Genomic DNA, 18,425 nt, shown 5'->3' on the forward strand with positions numbered 1-18,425 from the left:
TAAAATTTAAATCAAGTTCTTAGTGTGAACATATAAAGGCCCATAGATATACACATAGATGATAGTACGACCTCTGGTGGTAAAAAGGAGATAGATATATATTGGGAACTATAAGTCGGCGACACCGAGACTCCACTCGGCTGTATTTTGCAGTGACTCACTTTCAAAATGGCTTCCAAACAAGAATCGGTCTATCAAATATTCTCATTTCAGGACTGCAAATCCTCTCCCGACCCGATTTTTGAACTCCCAGGCCGGTGTCTGACCCCTAAACCGGTCCCTATAGTGATAGATAACGGCTCCTTTCAGACCCGGGCTGGCTGGGCGGCTCCAGCGGCGGAGTTTGACTCTCCGCTGCTGCTCTTCAGGTCGGTGGCGGCACGCAGCAGAGGGGCCGCCCGCAGCGAGACGCAGATCGGTAACGATATCCCAAACCTGGAACCTCTGCGGTGGCTGCTGAAGAGCCAGTTCGACCGAAACGTGGCGGTCAACTTTGAGATCCAGGAGCTCATGTTCGATTATGTGTTTACTCACCTGGGCATCAGCTCAGAGGTTAGTGGTGATGGGCGGTGACTGATGGATGTAACTGATGTGTCCGCTGGTGCCAACATTTATATCAGCCAGCAAATGTGTTTCCAGTAGTCTAGGTCTTCTCCTCTTCTCTAAGATCGCACTAAAACGTGATCTTGGGTTACATTTTAATTCATCTACTTGATTATTTAATTCCTTTTCATATTACTGCCTTTTCAAAATAGATTGGGACAGATTTATTTTTATTACAGTTATATTCCTGGGTCTCATTTGGCTCTGCATAACCCAGTCTAGACCGAACAGTTAGCACATATCAACAGGGTTAGTGTTGCATAAATCAAATCAGATTTTATTCCAAATTATCAACAACATATTAAAAAAGCAATCTAAGACGGAGCTGAACAAGTACAGCAATACTAAGATAGGCTACATGTACAAGTAGACAGTAAAGTAAAGCTGCTAGTAATGATTTCCATCAACGATAAATCTGCTGTGCTGATTAATTGTCTATAAAATATAAAATAATGCCTATTACAACTTCCCAGAGCATGATATGACATCTTCAACAGTCCATCACTCAAAGACAAGGAGTTTGCTATCACACTGGACAAAGAATATATAAAAATATATTTAAAACTTTTGCTGATCAGTGTACCCATTCATCAACTTTTGGATTAATCAGCTAGTTGTGTCAGCTCAAGTGTACAGAAATGTATAAAAGTTACACATGGTATACACTATATACACAAAACATAAAGTAGGCTACAGTTAAATAACAATAATATCGTAGACTATAGATAGGAGGAAAGAGCAGATCATGAAGAGAAAAATCTTTAAAATAAATAAAGAAGCCTCAAGTGTTTTGTAGCAAAATTAGGTGTGTTTTAATTACATTAACAGTAATGCAGGCTGGTAATATTGATCCATTTCCATTTTATATGCAATGCCAGACTAACTCATCATGACAAACAGATGATCAATCAGCATTACTTTCTCCATGCATTTGTAGGGCAGTGTGGCACACCCTATTGTGCTGACAGAGGCGCCCTGCAACCCGCTGCACTGTCGGCAGATGATGTCAGAGTTGCTGTTTGAGTGCTACCGTGTACCGTACGTCTCCTATGGCGTGGACAGCTTGTACAGTTTCTACCACAATAACACTCGAAGGAAACTCCAGCCACCACATACCGGCATTGTTCTGTCCTCAGGATACCACTGTTCACACATTTTGCCTGTTATCAACGGCAGGTGAGGATTCACAGACACAGATAACACTTATGTGTTGTATTTGCCATATCAGTGTTTATTTAATATCATCTTAGAGATGCTTTTCCTGTCTGTAGGTCTTTCCTGATTGTTGTAGACTCTCTTGAGTGAAATCATACACCCATTTTGCACAGTTTGTTGTGTAGAGTCGAATTTTGATATGGTTTTGATTCAAGGTTTGATGCGGTGAACTGTAAGCGTGTGAACGTGGCTGGGAGTCAGGCAGCGTCCTATCTGCAGCGCCTCCTCCAGCTGAAATACCCAGGTCACCTCGCTGCCATCACACTCAGCCGCGTGGAGGAACTGCTGCATGAACACAGTTACACTGCTGTGGATTACCATGAAGGTACATTATGTCAGTGCAAACATACATATATAATGTTACACTTAGAGCTTCTCTGGGCAAGTTCACAACTCTGTTTAAGTTTTTGAATCATTATCTTAAGTAACATTAATAAACTCCACACAGACATGAATTTTCTCCTCGTGGCTGGTGGGGACGCAGGTGGAACCAGACTAAAGAAGCTAGAAGACAACGTGGAGATGCATGCAACCCCTCTCTTCCTTTCTTTTTTCTTACTTTCCATTCCCTCTTTGTTGTGTTCTCCACAGAGCTGGAAAAGTGGCGCAGCCCAGAGTTTTATGAGCGGGAGGTTCACCGTATGCAGCTTCCCTTCTCGGGTAAAGTGCCGGGCGGTTGTGTGAGCGTGGAGGAGAGGCAGGAGAGACGAGCTCAGCAGCTTCGACGGCTTCAGGAGATCAACGCTCGCCGCCGGGAGGAGAAGCTGCTGCAGGACCAGGAGAGGCTGGACAGACTTATGGCAGTGCAGGCAAGGGGCCTATTTTATCATTTACAGTTTATTCATTAGGTTTTTCAGATGGCATTTATATATTTATGTCCTGAGATTTAATATACAGTAGGAAAGATCTGATAATAAAAAAATAGACAAACCATTAATTGTTCTTCTAAGGAATTTTGTGTATTCACTCCAATAATAACATCCAAAATAAAACGCTTTCACTACATTTTTGATCCAATGTTTGATCTTTGGTTTTATTCTAAAACACCGCTGGTCCGTGCTGCACAGTGATCATAGAGTTTGTGTGTATGCAGGAGCTGCTGGAGGACGGCCTGTTGGATCAGTTTCATAAGAGCCTGGTGGAGCTCAACATGGACTCGGCCGAGGAGCTGCAGTCGTACATCAACAAGCTGCAGCTGGCTGTGGAGCAGGGCAGGCAGAAACTGCTGCACAGCGACGGAGCAGAGGGAAAGCCTGAGGTGGGTATCAGTCCACCAAGTCAGAGAAACAGAATCAGGGAAGCTTGATTTGTTGTTGTCTTGTACGTGCTTTGTCCACATTTTGAGGCTTTGTGTGTGGCAAAACATTTGAATAGTTCAAAAGTTTTTTTATGGTTGGCTATCACTTAGTCTCGCTTTGCCAGACCTTGCTCCACAGCGCTGCGGAGGAGGGTCTGGCTAGTTCACACAGCATTCCGGGACGGGAGAAAAACATGCTCTGGTTTATTGGCATTTCTTTAAACCAATCACAATTGTCATGGGCGGCGCTAAACTCCGCACAGAGCCGCTGCAAAATAGCCTCGGGAAGGAACTTGTTTTGGTCGAACGTGTACGTTCAAAAGTTTGCGAGAGAAAACTCAGATTGGACAGATAGTCTAGCTAGCTGTCTGGGTTTACCCTGCAGAATTCTGAGGAGCAGTTAATCATAGTCCTCATACATCCACCGGAGTTTAAAATTCCGACACAAAGAAAGTGAAAGGAAACGGACATCGGCGAAAAGACATGCATCCGGCGGAATTTCCTGCGGCAGTGGACCATCGGGGATATAGACTAGCTATCACTTAATGTAAACAACAGATATTTTTTTTGAGTAGTTTATATTAAAATAATTTATATATATATAAAAAAATCTTAAAATCTTATTTCATTAATAAATGCTAGAATATAAATAACGTGTGTATAGCAGTGTTATATAAGCAGTGTTTTTCCATGTATGTACTTGCATGCTATAAGATGCAAACAGTAATAAGGAAGCCAAGTGGACAAACTATATTGTATTCTCCACAAAAGTAATGACATCAGCTGATCAACTTAGGAGCCACTGAGCTGAGTTCACATTCACAATGCACCAGTAATGAATTAGGTCTGCATGTCATCGCTGTGGATGTGCTGCGGGGCTCCAAGGGATCCGTCCTTGTTTACCACAGTTGGTGTGCTGCAGCTGAAGTGAAGCCTGAGGCTGTTCTGTTGCTCTCTGCCAGGTGTCTGAGCTGGAGCAGCCGATGGACGAGGGAGACGGAGTGGCGCTAATGGATCCTGACTTCTCTGAGGACACGCTGCCAGAAAAACCTGCTAATGTGGTTCAGGTAGTGGCACAGAGACAGTTGAGCTTCCCAGACAGATATTTAGACCCTCATTAATGCTGTGCAGGGAGTTATCTGCCAGTTTACTGTGTGGCAGAATGTGTTAGAAAAACTTTTATATCCTGTATTATGTTTGTGTGGCAGAACAGTAAGGAAGCTAGTAAACTTTACTTATAAGCTGAGAAATTTGGTATCACATATTAAACGTAAATGTACTTTGATCCTGTCTCTAGCCCGTGTTCAACGTGGCAGAGTACCACCAGCTGTTTGTAGGGACGGAGCGTCTGCGGTGTCCAGAGATCCTGTTCCAGCCCTCGCCAACTGGGGAGGACCAGATGGGACTGATGGAGACTCTGCAGTACGTCCTGGCCAGGTAATGAGATATATATATATATATATATATATATATATATATATATATATATATATATATATATATATATATATATATATATATATATATATATATATATATGCATATATAGTACGTTGCATATAAACACATAGCCACACGCTAATGAAATCATGCAAACACATGGATTGCGAAAGTTTGAAACCATTTGATTTTATAACACAAATACTGTATTTTGGTTTTAGCATCTTAATCACAATTCTTCTCATATTATCTTAAGTTGTGTTTATATTAGAAAATGACATGTCAAACTGATGAATCAGTATCCCACATACAGGTACACACCAGAGCAGCAGGAGGCGCTGGTGAGCAATGTGTTTCTGACAGGAGGGAACATGCAGTACCCCGGGATGAAGGAGAGAGTGGAGAGAGAGCTGCTGGCTATGAGGCCCTTCCAGTCACACTTTAAGGTACAAGGTCCTTTTGTAAAACCCTTTTTATCATCACACACACACACACATATATATATATATACATACAGCGGGTCTTATAATACATCCATGAACGGGAGTGGATGGCTAGCAGAAACAAAGCTCCTTGAGCAGAAATGGATAAATAAAAGGGTCTTTTGAATGGCAAGTTGAGTTTCAAAGCCCTTCCAGATAGTTCTGATTACTGTTTTTGTTTGGACAGAACACAAATGATCCATTTCTGTACCTAAATTACAGTTATACCCTGGTCTCTGCAGGGTGTCCATGTAAGCTAGAGAAAAAACAAAAAATCTAGGGAAACCAGTTGCCCAAGCTTTACTGCCCAAATACTCCAGATGCAATCTTGAAAATACATTTGAACTCTGACTGACTGGTTCTCAGGTGACAATTGCGTCTCGGCCGAGCCTGGATGCCTGGTACGGGGCGAGAGACTGGGCTTTGGAACATCCACTTAGTGGAGAGGGAGGAGCGGCAGAGGGGTGGATCAGCAGACAGGAGTACGAGGAGAAAGGAGGCGAGTACCTGAGCGAGCACTGTGCCTCTAATGTCTTCATTCCCATGAAAATCGCCAAACCAGTTCCGTCTCGCCCCACCGAGCCCTCTGTTCCAACACTGACATTGACCGGAGCTTCTGCTGCCGTCACCACGGTTACGTCTGCCCTGGCTCCCTCCTCTTCTCCTGCTGCTACTGATGTTTCTATGGTTACCTCCTAAACTGGGATCTCCGTTATGAGCCTTTGATGTTCAATGAATTATAGCAGATGTGATGCATTCAGTCAGAGGTAAAGAAGACCTTGCTCTTTGATTCTGAGGGACTGAAAAAAAACTTTATATTTATCGTTGAGGATTCAGATAGGTGGTCCTGCCCAAAACCAGATTGTAACTGCAAATAACATATCTCATTGTGGTCTGCTATTAGGCATTTCTCTGTGGAAATCTTAAGAAATACACCACCAAACAACATTATAAGCTCAGAAATATAAGGTACATTAGCAGTAGCTGTTAAGACATGGGCGTGTTCTTTTATGTACCAAAAACCAACTAAGGCATCATTCAGAAATGTTGAATGGAAATGTACTTCCTGTCTGTTCTCAATCTTCATCTATTTGTTTTTGGTATCCTGTGTTTTGTAACTTTTCTGACTGTTTTGGAAATACAATTTTGTTTTATTTTCATAATGCTTTGGGGAAACCACAAGAGACCGTTCATATTGAATGGTCATCAAAGGAATGATCTTAAAAGCTCTAGTGGGAATATTTTGTATTACTATATAAATGTAATTTAGTAGTTTGTATGTTTTTAAAAAATATAAATATTTTCACTGATGGAAACAGCAGTTTTTTGATTGAATTGCATGTTGAAAAAGAAGTCTGCTGGCAGCTGTCTGAGGCCATTGGTTTCAGATAAACAGTCACTCTACAAAGGATTTGTAGTTCATTAGTTATACACACACACACACACACACACACACACACACACATTTTCTAACCTACCACTAGTTGTATCTATCCATGCAGATAGTTTTGGTTTTATGCCCATAGTTTTATCTGTCCAAATATTTGCCACAGCAACATGTTTTTTTTCTCTCGCAGTTTCCAGAGTGTCTGGAAATGCTTGTTTTGTATGACCAACAGTTTAAATCCTAAACATTTACCTGATATAAAATAGACAAGAAACAAAACCTCACATTTGAGAAGCTGTGACTAGAGAAAGTTTTGCTTTATAAATGACTGAAATGATAAGTCATTAACAAAATTGTTAATTTAATGATTTAATTGATAATTTATTTTCAGTTCAGACATATGTCTCCAAACCTATTGTTTTTGGGTGAACTGACCCTTTATATGCAGCATACGTGATTATGTTTGCAAAATACATTTTACACCACTAGATGGCACAGAGAAACACAAAATCTAGTCGAACCTCTACAGTGCAACTGAGCATATCCACAGTACCAGATCTATTATTCAACATAATTAGACTGAGGACTATGATTACTCAATTACAGTTATGTCGTGCAGATTTTCTTTAAGCCGAGAGTTTCAAACTTACTCTGAGAAGCTGGTTTATGCGAGTACAGCAGCAAAGTCTGCTGTCAGCCAGCTTTAAAAAGAGACGCATTCTCACTGTTGGTTTTCATTAATGCTATAACTGATATTGTGGTTTTCTGTGAGTGCCAGTTGAACAAAATGTACTTTATGTCAAGCCTACTAATCTAAAAACTCACACTTTAATCAGCCTATTGTTCACCAGATCATGTGACAGCAGGGACCTTTGATTCTAGGTACTGTACAGATTTAAAGGCTCTGACTCTCAGTGAAGAACTGTCAGGTGTCTTGCAGGTGTTTGTGCTGTACTGTTTTGTTTCTTGTTGGTCCACATTATTAACCCAGCAGACATCTAATAGCATTGTGTGGTGTTAAACTGTGCCACAGCTTGAGGTTCAAACCATCCACCAGTTCTGTTTCTGCTCAAGCAGCAGTAACGAACACACACACACACACACACACACACACACACACACACACAGCAGCAACGCAGAGCAAGGCTAATCGGAGCCAACACAGGCCTGTGACTGCCAGGTGATTGGCTCAAATGTGGCAAAAATGGCTCAAAAAACAAGAGGGATTAAAAAGGGGAAAAAAACAACAATTGTATGTAATGTAAAAGCAAGTAAACAGGATTTATTTCTATGGCTACACTGAATTCCAGCAAGGCTTTCCTAATGATATATTTTTTTTAAAAACTGCAGGTGCAACTCAAAAAAGAGAATGGAAAATGTGTTTCCCACATTTTCATGTCCATACGTTGTGTTCAGCTAATGGGGATGCCATTGTGTGGATTTTGATTTGTTTTACACCATAAACAAGTAGGGTAACAATCTCATAAAGCTTACTGATCTAAGGTTTTGAGAAAGACACATTTGATATTTACAATATTATGTGGCTGTGAGCTGCGTTGACAGTGGCTTGGTTCTTCTAAACCATTCAGGATATGTTGTAGCTCAAAAACGTGATGGGTGGTCATAGTGCCCACTTTTATCCTTGTTCATACCTGCTTTCACCTGCCCTGTGCTCAATTCTACCACCTTGCCAGATGTCAGCCATGTACAAGTCAAATTTACTGCTCAGACCAATATACTTCATCATTAGGTGGGGTTTCTAAACAAATTCTCTACCGAAGCTCAAGGGATTCTGCAGGTGGTGTTGGCTCATGTTACACAGTCCAGGATCAGAGGGGAGGAGAAAATAAGGACCCAGAGTTAGTGATGTGACAGATGCACAGTGAGGTTTATTTTAATGGTTGGACAATCCTATTTTATTTTTCCTGTGTAAAACGTGAGCCTGTCACAGATTCTAAATAATTCTGGAGGCATTAACATGATCCACTTGTTTAGTTCCCTCTACATGGTTACAGAGTTTTAAATAGCCTGTTGGCAGGATGTCGTGTTGGCACAGTTACATAAGGTGAAGACATGTTGAATGTCCAATAAAACCTTTATTGCAGAAAACCCTGCTATTTATCTCCAGGCTTCTTCCCATTTCTCTTCACTCTGCACAGGATCAAAACTTTTGCAGACTATCTAACATAGATGGCTTGTTTCCGATGGTGGGAAGCCTGTGAGAGATCATGTCCTTGTTTATAACTCTTTAGTTGGAGCAGCTGCACATTTGGGAGTGGAAATTGGGCTGTAGCTTGAACCTACTATGCATGATACCTTCCCGGTGAAGCTCTTTGGGTCTGGGTGATTTGTTACTTCTGTTTTTTCTTTTTCAAATGCAGCTTTAAGTAAGCAATAGAAGTATTTAAATAATTTACTGAAGTAAAAGTTGCAAATATCACACCATAAAATACTCCATTACAAGTAAAAGTCCTGCATTTGTCAATCTAGTCTCCAATGTTGGGCCTTCAATATAATAAACTGAATGACCCCAACAGACCTGGTATCTCCTGCCTGGACAATTTGTGACAAGCCGCTGTCTCTGTATCGTCAATCATTATACCTTGGTACTGTTTCATGTAGCCTATTGTTTACATGGTTTGCTGTTAAAGGGATATTTCACTCAAAATCATTTGAGTATGAAGTGGCCATTAAAGGTTTGTAGTGTCTTTCACAAAGAAGAGAGATTTAAGCAGTGGAAAAAAAGTACCGAAATATCCAAAGAAACATGCTATTATTTTAATAACATTTGAAAATAATAATTACTGCAGCATAATCCACTTCTCTGTTCCACCTACATGTGTTCTACTGCTGCGGAGCTTTGAGGAAGGAAATAGCGAGATACTGAAGCAGTGCATTTCTATCCATAGCTTTGATTACATGAAAATTTGAAGTTTCTGTGGATGTTTTAATATTGTTCTTAACACTGTGAAAACGTGTCGGAATCCTTTGTAAGTGACTTGAATCCAAATACAATCTTTTCAGAGCCATACAGTCGGTGTTTCATACTGAAAATGTAGATTTTTAAAGCAGCTGTGAAAGACTGGTTGAAGGTGCTCAGAATAATGTTATTATTTGTCCAATGAATAGTCCACCTGGTCCAACGATGGCCCTGTCTCACACTGGATTAGAGACCTCATCCAGGGCCAAAGCCATTATAATGAACCACCTCCTAGCTTCAGTTTTGCAAATGATTGTCACTCTGGCAACAGAGCCACTTAAAAGCTGTATTATGAAGATGTATGTTTTCCTTAACAGACGTGTGGTGTCTGGGAGGTAGTGACACATCTGCGAAGTTGAAAGTGAAGCGCTCATGTGCCAAATTGAATTGTATTTGTTTTAACTTCCAATTAAACTGGAGTGCAATGGATCTGAGACATGATCCAATAAACAGACTGGGAGGTTTCCTTTTGATAAGAGAAAAGCATTGTTGCACTAACCTCTGTTGGTTGCAAGTTTTTGTTTGTTTATACTGTATAATCACTTTGGGGGGGTTGAGAGAGATTATGCAACAAGACTAAAATTTCATCTGTTAACAAATATCTTTAAAAGACATATCCTGTGAGTTTAATAACTCAAAATGAACTAATAATTATTAAGTCTTAATGTAAAGGTCTTTATCTTGCTCTTTGGGCATCACCATGTTGTGTTTTTGTCCTTATTCTTTGGGGTTAGATGATAAATTATACAGAGCTAATCTTTTCCAAGCTGGACAATTTCCCTTTAGTTTCCCTAAGATATTAAAGATCAGCTGCATAAGAGTTATTTTGCAATGAATGGTCAACAAGCTGAATTGCTATATTTTATATTTCTAAACTCTCAATGTCTCTATGTGTATCATAGATATCTGTGTGTGTCATTCACTGCGAGATTGACCTTTTGAAAAGTCCTTAAAAGGTACAAACGGGGAGATTGTGGTACATCATTATTTTTTAGTGAGTTTATTTTTAGAGTGTCCCTGACTTTAAATGCCAAGATCACCGGCCAGGTCATTAACTAGAAGACAAAGGGACAGTTTCCCTGAATGTTTTTGAATGTATCAACGCATCATGAAACAAGTCTGTGTAAATGTTTCTTATATAATTCATTATCGTTTGTATTATTTGTTCTGACCAATAGTTAACTGAACATTTGTGTAACTTCATTATTGAGAAATAGATTATGCTCACACAAAAAGTGCAGCTACTTTCCAACCCCAAAGAGAAAGAGAAGATCAGAATTGAACGCTGTATGCGGATCTTCTCTTTCTCTTTGGTGTCGCAGCTTCCAGTTGATTTGTGTATTTTGGGATGCGTAGGCTACTGTATACATCTTACTGATATTATTTGGGCAACTGAAGAAGTCCCACAGAATATAGATATTCCCCAGTGGCATTTAAAGGAACACAGTGTTTGTATGCTTTTCCATTTACTCCAGTCAGCTCCCAAAGGGTCAAAAGTCTTTAAACTGCAGTAAAGGAAATGAGGGAGAAAAAGCCTCTGAGCTCTCTGCAGGAGCTTACACAACTTCTTCTGATTGAACATCATGATATGAGCATCAAATGTCTTTGACCTGGATATTTAATGAATATTTACATGGAGGAAGGCGTATTGTTTGAATATAAACGGTTACACAGTGTCCAGCACAGTGTAATCAGCAGAAGTAGCTATAATCAGATGATAATGACCTCTTTTTCCTCCTCCTCCTCCTCTCCCTCCACATGCAGAGAGCAACAGGTCTAATCCTGTCTGTGCACGGCTGCCTGTGGATAACAAGGACCTGAAACACTGACTGTGTATCATTTTATTTTTTAATTGTTTCTAAATTTCTGTAAACTGGAGCAATGATATTTCGGACAGCAGTAGAGCATGCTAAGAAGCACCCTGGCGTAAGTAATCTTTATCTCTTAACTGTTTGTCTCTTTGTGGAATTTAATGTCAGTGACAGCAACTTTCATATCCAAAAATGTTTTAACGTATAGCTAAAGTTTGAGCTGAAATGAACAACAACCTCTTTGCATGGTTCATTTTTCTGAATTGTGCTTGTAAAATAATGATTTTAAACTTAAATAATTAACATGAAAATTATTAAAATGTGGACGTGCTTCTAAATGGAATCCTGTAATGTAATTTTTTCTGTGTGCACATTATTGTAAATACATTTGGGTTAACTGTAGAAGCTAAATGACACCTGCAGTCCCTTTTATAAGGTCTTACCGGGAGTGGATCTGTTTTATTCTGTTTTTTATTCAGTCTTTTATTTGTTTTTTTATTTAATTTTGAGAGGCAGTACAGATGGACAAGCTGAAGCTAATTTGCAGGCCCTATCCCTGGTTAGGCTTTAGAATTCTTTAAGATTCAGGTTAGGATTGTCTAATAGGCTACTAACCCAATTGTATTGTATTTCTGTCTTCTATGACATCACTATAATATGAATAATATCCTCCTAAAATTAATGTTTTCATTTATGGTTTATGAAGAAAGTGAAAGCACAATTAATTTAGCCTAACATACTGTACATTACAGTAGAATGCTAGGCTAAACCATTGATTAGGTTCTAGCTTTAGTGTACATGTCATTTAGCTGATTCAGCTTTAGTCAATAAAATACAGTAGCAAACACAGTTGATGATTGCCTGCAGGGTTTGTAGAGTGTTGGTGGTTTAATTGATGCAATCAGAAGTCTAATTTTGTCTCATCAAATCTTAGTTCCTTCAGTTTCTCATTTAAAACCAAACTGAGAGAGACTTAAGACTTTAAAAACACCCACGATCTTTACTGTAAAAAACTAAAACCTCCTAAATCTAAACTGACAAAATCTAAGGAATAAAATACATTCGAAAAATATAAGTCCCTACAGGGCATGGGATTATTTCTGCATCTGCAGAGAGTGAAGTGACAGAGTTTTAACTTCTCATCACTGTCCTCCCAAGAGAGAGAGGGAGAGAGAGAGAGAGAGAGAGAGAGAGAGAGAGAGAGAGAGAGAGAGAGAGAGGGGCAAAGGGAAGCTGCAGGGAGCAAATCCCTGTGAGACTCCACCAAAGCTCCTTGATCAAGTTACAACAGTCAGGACAGAAAGACAGATAGAGAGACAGACTGTGACAGAGAGTCAGGAAGTTTAATAATAAAACCCTTTCTGATTCTGATTCTGATTCTAGTCAGAGTGAAAGAGAGATATTCAGCCAGACAAATGGACAGATAGTCAGACAGACAGATAGAGATGAAGAGAGTAAAAACAGACAGACAGACAGAAGGTAAGATGGGTGGGTGCAACATTGAAAATATCATTAATGTGTATGTTGCATTTTACTGCTGTAGATGTTAATGGTTGTGGTCATTTAACAACTTTATGTACTGTCGGGTAGTTTAATCTACAGCAATGCATCATATTCCAGTACTTTACTAAGTAAATACTTAGTTACTTTCCACCAACATAGAGCTCAAAGTAAGTAGTGATTGGAATATGTGAATGATTTCAGTGTGGTGTAAGCAGATAGACAGTCACACATGTAGAAAGTGAGTTAATCAGATGGAGAGAGGCAGAGACAAGTCTGAATGGGAGAGAGACACTCAGACAGATGGACAGACAGACAGAGTTTGACAGGCAGACAGAATTAAAGACAGATGTTATGATCATTCAGTCGTGTTGCTGCAGATCTTAAGCTGACAGAAAAAAGTGTTTTGTTAAATGATCAAATCCATGACTGTAATATAAAGTCCTGCTACTCAAATTTGAAATCCTCTTTGCCTATTTTGTTAAACATCGGATGATTTTACCTTTTTGGGCCTCAAAAACATTTATTAAAATGAAACTATGTGAGAAGTCAAGAGAAGAAATGACTTTGGTGGAACTTTGAACAACTCATAGACATCTGAAATGTTTAAATGCACTGTATCTTACAGGTTTAGCACGTTTATTGTGTGTAAAATCTAAATCTGAAAAGTAACATTCAAACACCCACAGCAGGCTCATTGGGATGAGTTAAAGCAGGGCAGTTGTTAATCCTCAGAGTTGTTACAGTAACTATAATCTGCAGACTGGGAGTGACAAATAAAGTATGCATCTGGTCCAAGACTAGGCTACAGTAAATCTCAGCAAAGACAGCCGTTACTTTATGAAGACCTTATGGAGTATAATTTAAAATCACTTAATTGGAATGTGAATGAGTTCATATTTGCCCTGGTGTTACTGTTGATGGTTGGCATATGACTCAGCGGAGAGTTTCTCCCAGTTGAAAAAGTGGGGTAAAAAAAAAAGCTGCATCTGCTCTTTTTTAATGAATCTATATGCGTTTATATTTGCATACTCACTGAGACATTCAGCGAACACAGTGACAGCAGTCATAAGGCTGAAGCTGACAGAGGCTGATGCAACGCAGAAAAGGAGTTACTGTTTTTCATCAATATAATATCTGCTTAACATAATGTATACAGGCTATTCTCCAGCAGACATTACTTTGGTTTGAATGACCAGCAAATCTTTTTTTTTCTTTCTCAAGTGCGCAGGTGGTGCACTTTAACTCTTCTGCCCTCATTATGCATGTACAGTAAGTGCAAAGCAGCTATAGCTAAACACATTTCCAATGATCATGCAAGGAAGAAACAATGTCTCACCAGTGACAGCTCAACATTAAGTCCTCATTGCAAGTACAGGGTAGTAACTAATCCTTTGAACATACACATAATGTCAACAACAGTAAACGTAAAAGGAGAAAAATACACAACAGTTATCTTAACAGTACATATATATATAAATAATAATGTATAAACATTTATTAGAATACTGTATTATAGTGTTGGCAACATAGTCATTTATTGCACCTTACTCAACTTAACTTGCACTGTACTGTGTTTGGCGGCTACTATTTTGTTCCTCTGTATATTAAATATTGTATACGGAGAAAATGACAATAAATTATACTTTCAACCTGGGACATCTCAGCTCCAGACAACTAGTATAGTTGCTAACTTGGTTAGCAGCCAGCTGATCATAGAAAAACTAAATTCTACCAAATCACAAATCAACAATCACAATGTTCTGACAGTTAACTTCTCTATAAACTGTAAACGGTATCTGTATACACACTATGGATTAATGGAATCGTAATGTTAACCACTATCAAGTTATTGAGAGTTGTAATTGAGATAGTTGTCTTCTTGTGAAAGGTTCAGGTTTTCTTGTCATTTATAAGCAGCACATATCAAATTCAGAATGAATCAAATAATAATAAAAAAAAATCTTTTGATGATCTTACTCTATCGGCAGCTCATCCCCCAGTTCTTCTTCATCTGTTTGGGAATGGGCGGTGCATCTATGTATCTGATCCGGTTGGCCAAAGGACCCCATGTCACGTAAGGACCTCTGATAATATGCAACAGAGACAATATATAATATGTCAATATGATATTTGTTAAAACAAAGATTTCCCTTTCATGGATGAGTTTCGTGGCTGTATTGAGCTGTTAACTAACAAAACAGTAACCTGTTAGATGATGTAAACATCAGTATTTTGTCAATAATGAAGACTGAGCATCAGATAATCAAATGCATCACCTACAGAAGCCAGGACAATTAGACTACAGTTTCTGAAGCAGAATCAATGACCCCCCTATGGTCACATGATGGAGTACACCACCATATATATCATTATTAAGATGTGTAAACAGAGAAATGATGGCTTTTAGGCTAATTAAACGCCCTTTCTTCCTCTTATAATTTCATCCTGAAATTTTTTTTTACACTCTATAAGCAGATGGATTTATGATTGATGCTGACTGCAGGGATCCCAGCTCGCTTTCATTCCCTCCTACAGCCGCCTCTTGCTTGGACTTCCTCTCCTCCTGCTGCTATCCAAACTGTTGATTAATTAATTAATTAATGATACTCCAATAACAAGACACACAGCTAAGTGCTTCTAACAAGAGCTCACAAGATGGTGCACTGTCTTGTCTCTTTGCAGCTTGATTCCTCACACGCTTAGTGAAATGATTAGAAATAGTGTTCAGGTGGTGGCTTAACAGTTGAATCTTACCCTCAACTTTCGGTTACCTTCAGGTACTTTTCTTTTATTATGTGTCATCTATCAAAGCAGGGATTAAACAAAGCAGATCTCAGGGGTATATCAGATCACTTGTGGATAAATAGTTGCGTGCTAGGTCTGAAAAAACTTTCTCCATGTAGGCTATATCAGATTCCCAAAGAGCGTACTGTAACTTATCCCAATTCGGTCTTTATTTCTTTGTGTGTTTAGCTGGAACAAGACCAATAACCCTGAGCCATGGAATAAACTTGACCCCACATACCAGTACAAGGTAATGCAACACACAAGTATACAAGTATTCATTGTTAGGAAACTGGGATGACGTTCTAACTGTAATTTGATTGGTAAATTTCTGTTTGTATGTGAGATTGGATACAGAACTCAAGCATCAAGCTTCTACTCAGTTTGATTTTCTTCTTCTTCCGCAGTTTGTGGCCATTACCACCGACTACAAAAACCTGAAGAAAGATGGACCTGAGTTTTGATTCTCTCACTGGCCTCCTCCTCTTTCAAACCAGATCAGATTCACTCCCCCCTTTCGCGTCTCACTGTCAGTAAAATATCCTGAAGGATATTGAATATGTAGTATTTCTACATAATTACACTTATGCAGGAGAGATATGACACTCATATGCACATACTCCCCACTGCACCAGACAAGTGGTATAGCATTTCTTAGCCAATTTAATACAATTAAGGGATACTGTACATCATAGATAACTGTTTTGTTAACCATGCTGCTGTGTTTTAGAAATGTCACTGTATTATTTTGATTGTTTCGGGCATCTATCAGTTTCCATTCACCTCTGTAAGATATGAAAATTAATTATCTTTCTCCTAAAAGCTGCAGTGGATTATGCGAATAAGCTTCAAAAGTCTGCTAATTGTTTGGAGACTGCACAAAAATAAATTGAGACAAACAGCTGCCTGGAACAGAGGTGGAAAACACATCTGAAAAATGCATGCATCCAAATGCATGTTTGTTTTTTTTTTTCAACTGGCACATGATTGTTGGTTTAGCAGCCACTAAATTCAACAATTACTGTGTAAGTTATGATACAAAAAGGCAGCAATGCATAAACTGGACTGGATTCTTTCAATAAACAAACTGTCAGTTTCATGTTGGGATGAGAGTGTTTGTAGCCAACCTGCACCGTGACTGTGCTCAACCACCTGCATGGAACTGAGTCAGATACAGATCTTTTTTTCCACACCCTAAGATAAAAATACACAATCAGTAACTCTGATGGAACAGATCCATCTGTTGGCAGTGCAGCTGCCACTTTTCAGTCTGATTGGTGCTTCTATGACCACATTTAGTAGTGTGTGTGCGTGTGTGTATGTTTGTATTAATGCACCAGTGTGTGTGACAGCAGCCATGTGCCTTTGATCAGTGACAGCAGTGGCAGGATGCTGAGCAGTCTCTCAGCATGGCGTTGATGTATGACAGCAGAGCGCAGTGTGTACAACCTGCGCACGCACGCACGCACGCACGCACGCACGCATGCCATATGAACTCTTTCTCTCGTTGACTTTTAACATTTAAATCCACATCCATCTTTACGAAGAGACGCAGATGAAGTGGAGAAAAGTGATTGACAATTTTCTTTTTAAGTCACAAACACTGTTTTCTAGGAGGATGTGGGCTTCATACTCAATTTTGCATCCTTAATTATTAAGCAGTGAAAAGAGTGTCAAAAATACCATGAACATACTGTAAGCGGAGTAATGGTAAAATAAACATACATGGGAACACCTACAGTATTTATGCCTTCCTTATTTTCCTCTTTATTAACTTCCTCAGTAACAACCGTTGCTACTTCTGAAGGATAAGATAAAAAAGCAAACCCTTAAATTCTGACAGGAGTTTGGCTTTGTTCAGTGAAGGTGAGACTTGTGTTTCATCCTCTTAAGACACCTTCAAACCTCAATCTCTTTCGGCTCTCTGCGCTCATATTGATCTCATGTCCTCCCCGTAAAACAACAAGAAAAACAAATGAAGAGAGAAGAAAGAACAGCGAACATAAATAAATCATCCAACTTTTATTGTTGTGGCAATAAGGAGAGGGCTGGAGACCTGGAACGATGCAGCATGAGGGAGCATGTGATTTCCCTAAAGGATATTTAAAAGCCTTAAAACACACACGAACACGCACACACACACACACACACACACACACACACACACACACACACACACACACACACACTCACACACACACACACACACACACACACACACACACACACTGTGTCTGATAAGTTGTCAGGTCATGAGAAACAGGCACAGAGATGAAGCGGATGAGGCATTATTTGTGTTGTGATGGAGATTATATGCGTGTGTCTGTGTGTCCTTTTGTTTTTGTGTGTGTGTGTGTGTGTGTGTGTGTGTGTATTTTCTGATGACAGAGTTGTGAGAGCTTCCCTGACCTTTGAACTGTGATTCAGCTGGCCGGTCTCTGTGGAGAGGACACATTCCTCTGGCGCAAACTCAAGCAATAACCTTCAACCGAAAAATTGGAAGACAGCCTGAAAAGCCCAGTAGGACTCAAAGACGTCTGACACCAAACAAAAGTCCATTCAGTTCTTCAGTGAAATAAATAGCAAGCGCTCTAAGAGGCAGTAGCAGCACTTCATGTTGCAAAGCTTGTTTAGTTCTGCTTTATAAAAGACGTTGTCTCTCAGAGGAAACTTTCCTTTCAGAATAAGACTTAATAAGACATTAACTATAAAATAACTACAAAGTTTCGTCCCAGAGTAAAAGAAAGAGGAAGCCCGCTCTTTTGATTGATTTGGGAGATTAGAGATCTGACTGCAGCAATTTGAGAAACAGTGTATATAATAATATATAATAAATAGAAATGCAATTTCTGAAAGGACAGTAAAGGACTCTGGCATCACGTAATGCTCTCATCTTCTCATGTACATAATGAACTCTCTGTGT

At 39.4% G+C, this 18,425-nt stretch overlaps 2 protein-coding genes across 2 annotated transcripts; both read left to right on the forward strand.

Moving 5' to 3' along the window:
- Positions 1-156: 156 nt before the first annotated feature.
- Positions 157-6,353, forward strand: actr5 (actin related protein 5). Its single transcript, XM_078254615.1, has 9 exons — positions 157-552; positions 1,541-1,779; positions 1,974-2,143; positions 2,410-2,627; positions 2,912-3,076; positions 4,078-4,182; positions 4,413-4,552; positions 4,869-5,001; positions 5,404-6,353. The coding sequence occupies exons 1-9, from the start codon at positions 169-171 to the stop codon at positions 5,734-5,736; spliced, it is 1,887 nt and encodes a 628-aa protein (XP_078110741.1). The 5' UTR covers positions 157-168; the 3' UTR covers positions 5,737-6,353.
- A 4,753-nt stretch (positions 6,354-11,106) lies between these two features.
- ndufa4l2a (NDUFA4 mitochondrial complex associated like 2a) lies at positions 11,107-16,601 on the forward strand. The gene is made up of 4 exons (XM_078254618.1): positions 11,107-11,330; positions 14,707-14,792; positions 15,692-15,752; positions 15,910-16,601. The coding sequence occupies exons 1-4, from the start codon at positions 11,286-11,288 to the stop codon at positions 15,964-15,966; spliced, it is 249 nt and encodes an 82-aa protein (XP_078110744.1). The 5' UTR covers positions 11,107-11,285; the 3' UTR covers positions 15,967-16,601.
- Positions 16,602-18,425: the final 1,824 nt, after the last annotated feature.

The sequence above is a fragment of the Sander vitreus genome, chromosome 7, assembly GCF_031162955.1.
Source record: "Sander vitreus isolate 19-12246 chromosome 7, sanVit1, whole genome shotgun sequence".
NCBI lineage: Eukaryota > Metazoa > Chordata > Actinopteri > Perciformes > Percidae > Sander > Sander vitreus.

Excerpts from the sequence above, each read along its gene's own strand:
- actr5 (XM_078254615.1), top strand. The coding sequence starts at position 169 with ATGGCTTCCAAACAAGAATCGGTCTATCAAATATTCTCATTTCAGGAC. Across the intron at positions 2,144-2,409 it reads TGCTGTGGATTACCATGAAG|AGCTGGAAAAGTGGCGCAGC; the intron begins GTACATTATGTC and ends TGTTCTCCACAG. Across the intron at positions 3,077-4,077 it reads GAGCAGAGGGAAAGCCTGAG|GTGTCTGAGCTGGAGCAGCC; the intron begins GTGGGTATCAGT and ends GCTCTCTGCCAG.
- ndufa4l2a (XM_078254618.1), top strand. The coding sequence starts at position 11,286 with ATGATATTTCGGACAGCAGTAGAGCATGCTAAGAAGCACCCTGGC. Across the intron at positions 11,331-14,706 it reads ATGCTAAGAAGCACCCTGGC|CTCATCCCCCAGTTCTTCTT; the intron begins GTAAGTAATCTT and ends CTCTATCGGCAG. Across the intron at positions 15,753-15,909 it reads ACCCCACATACCAGTACAAG|TTTGTGGCCATTACCACCGA; the intron begins GTAATGCAACAC and ends CTTCTTCCGCAG.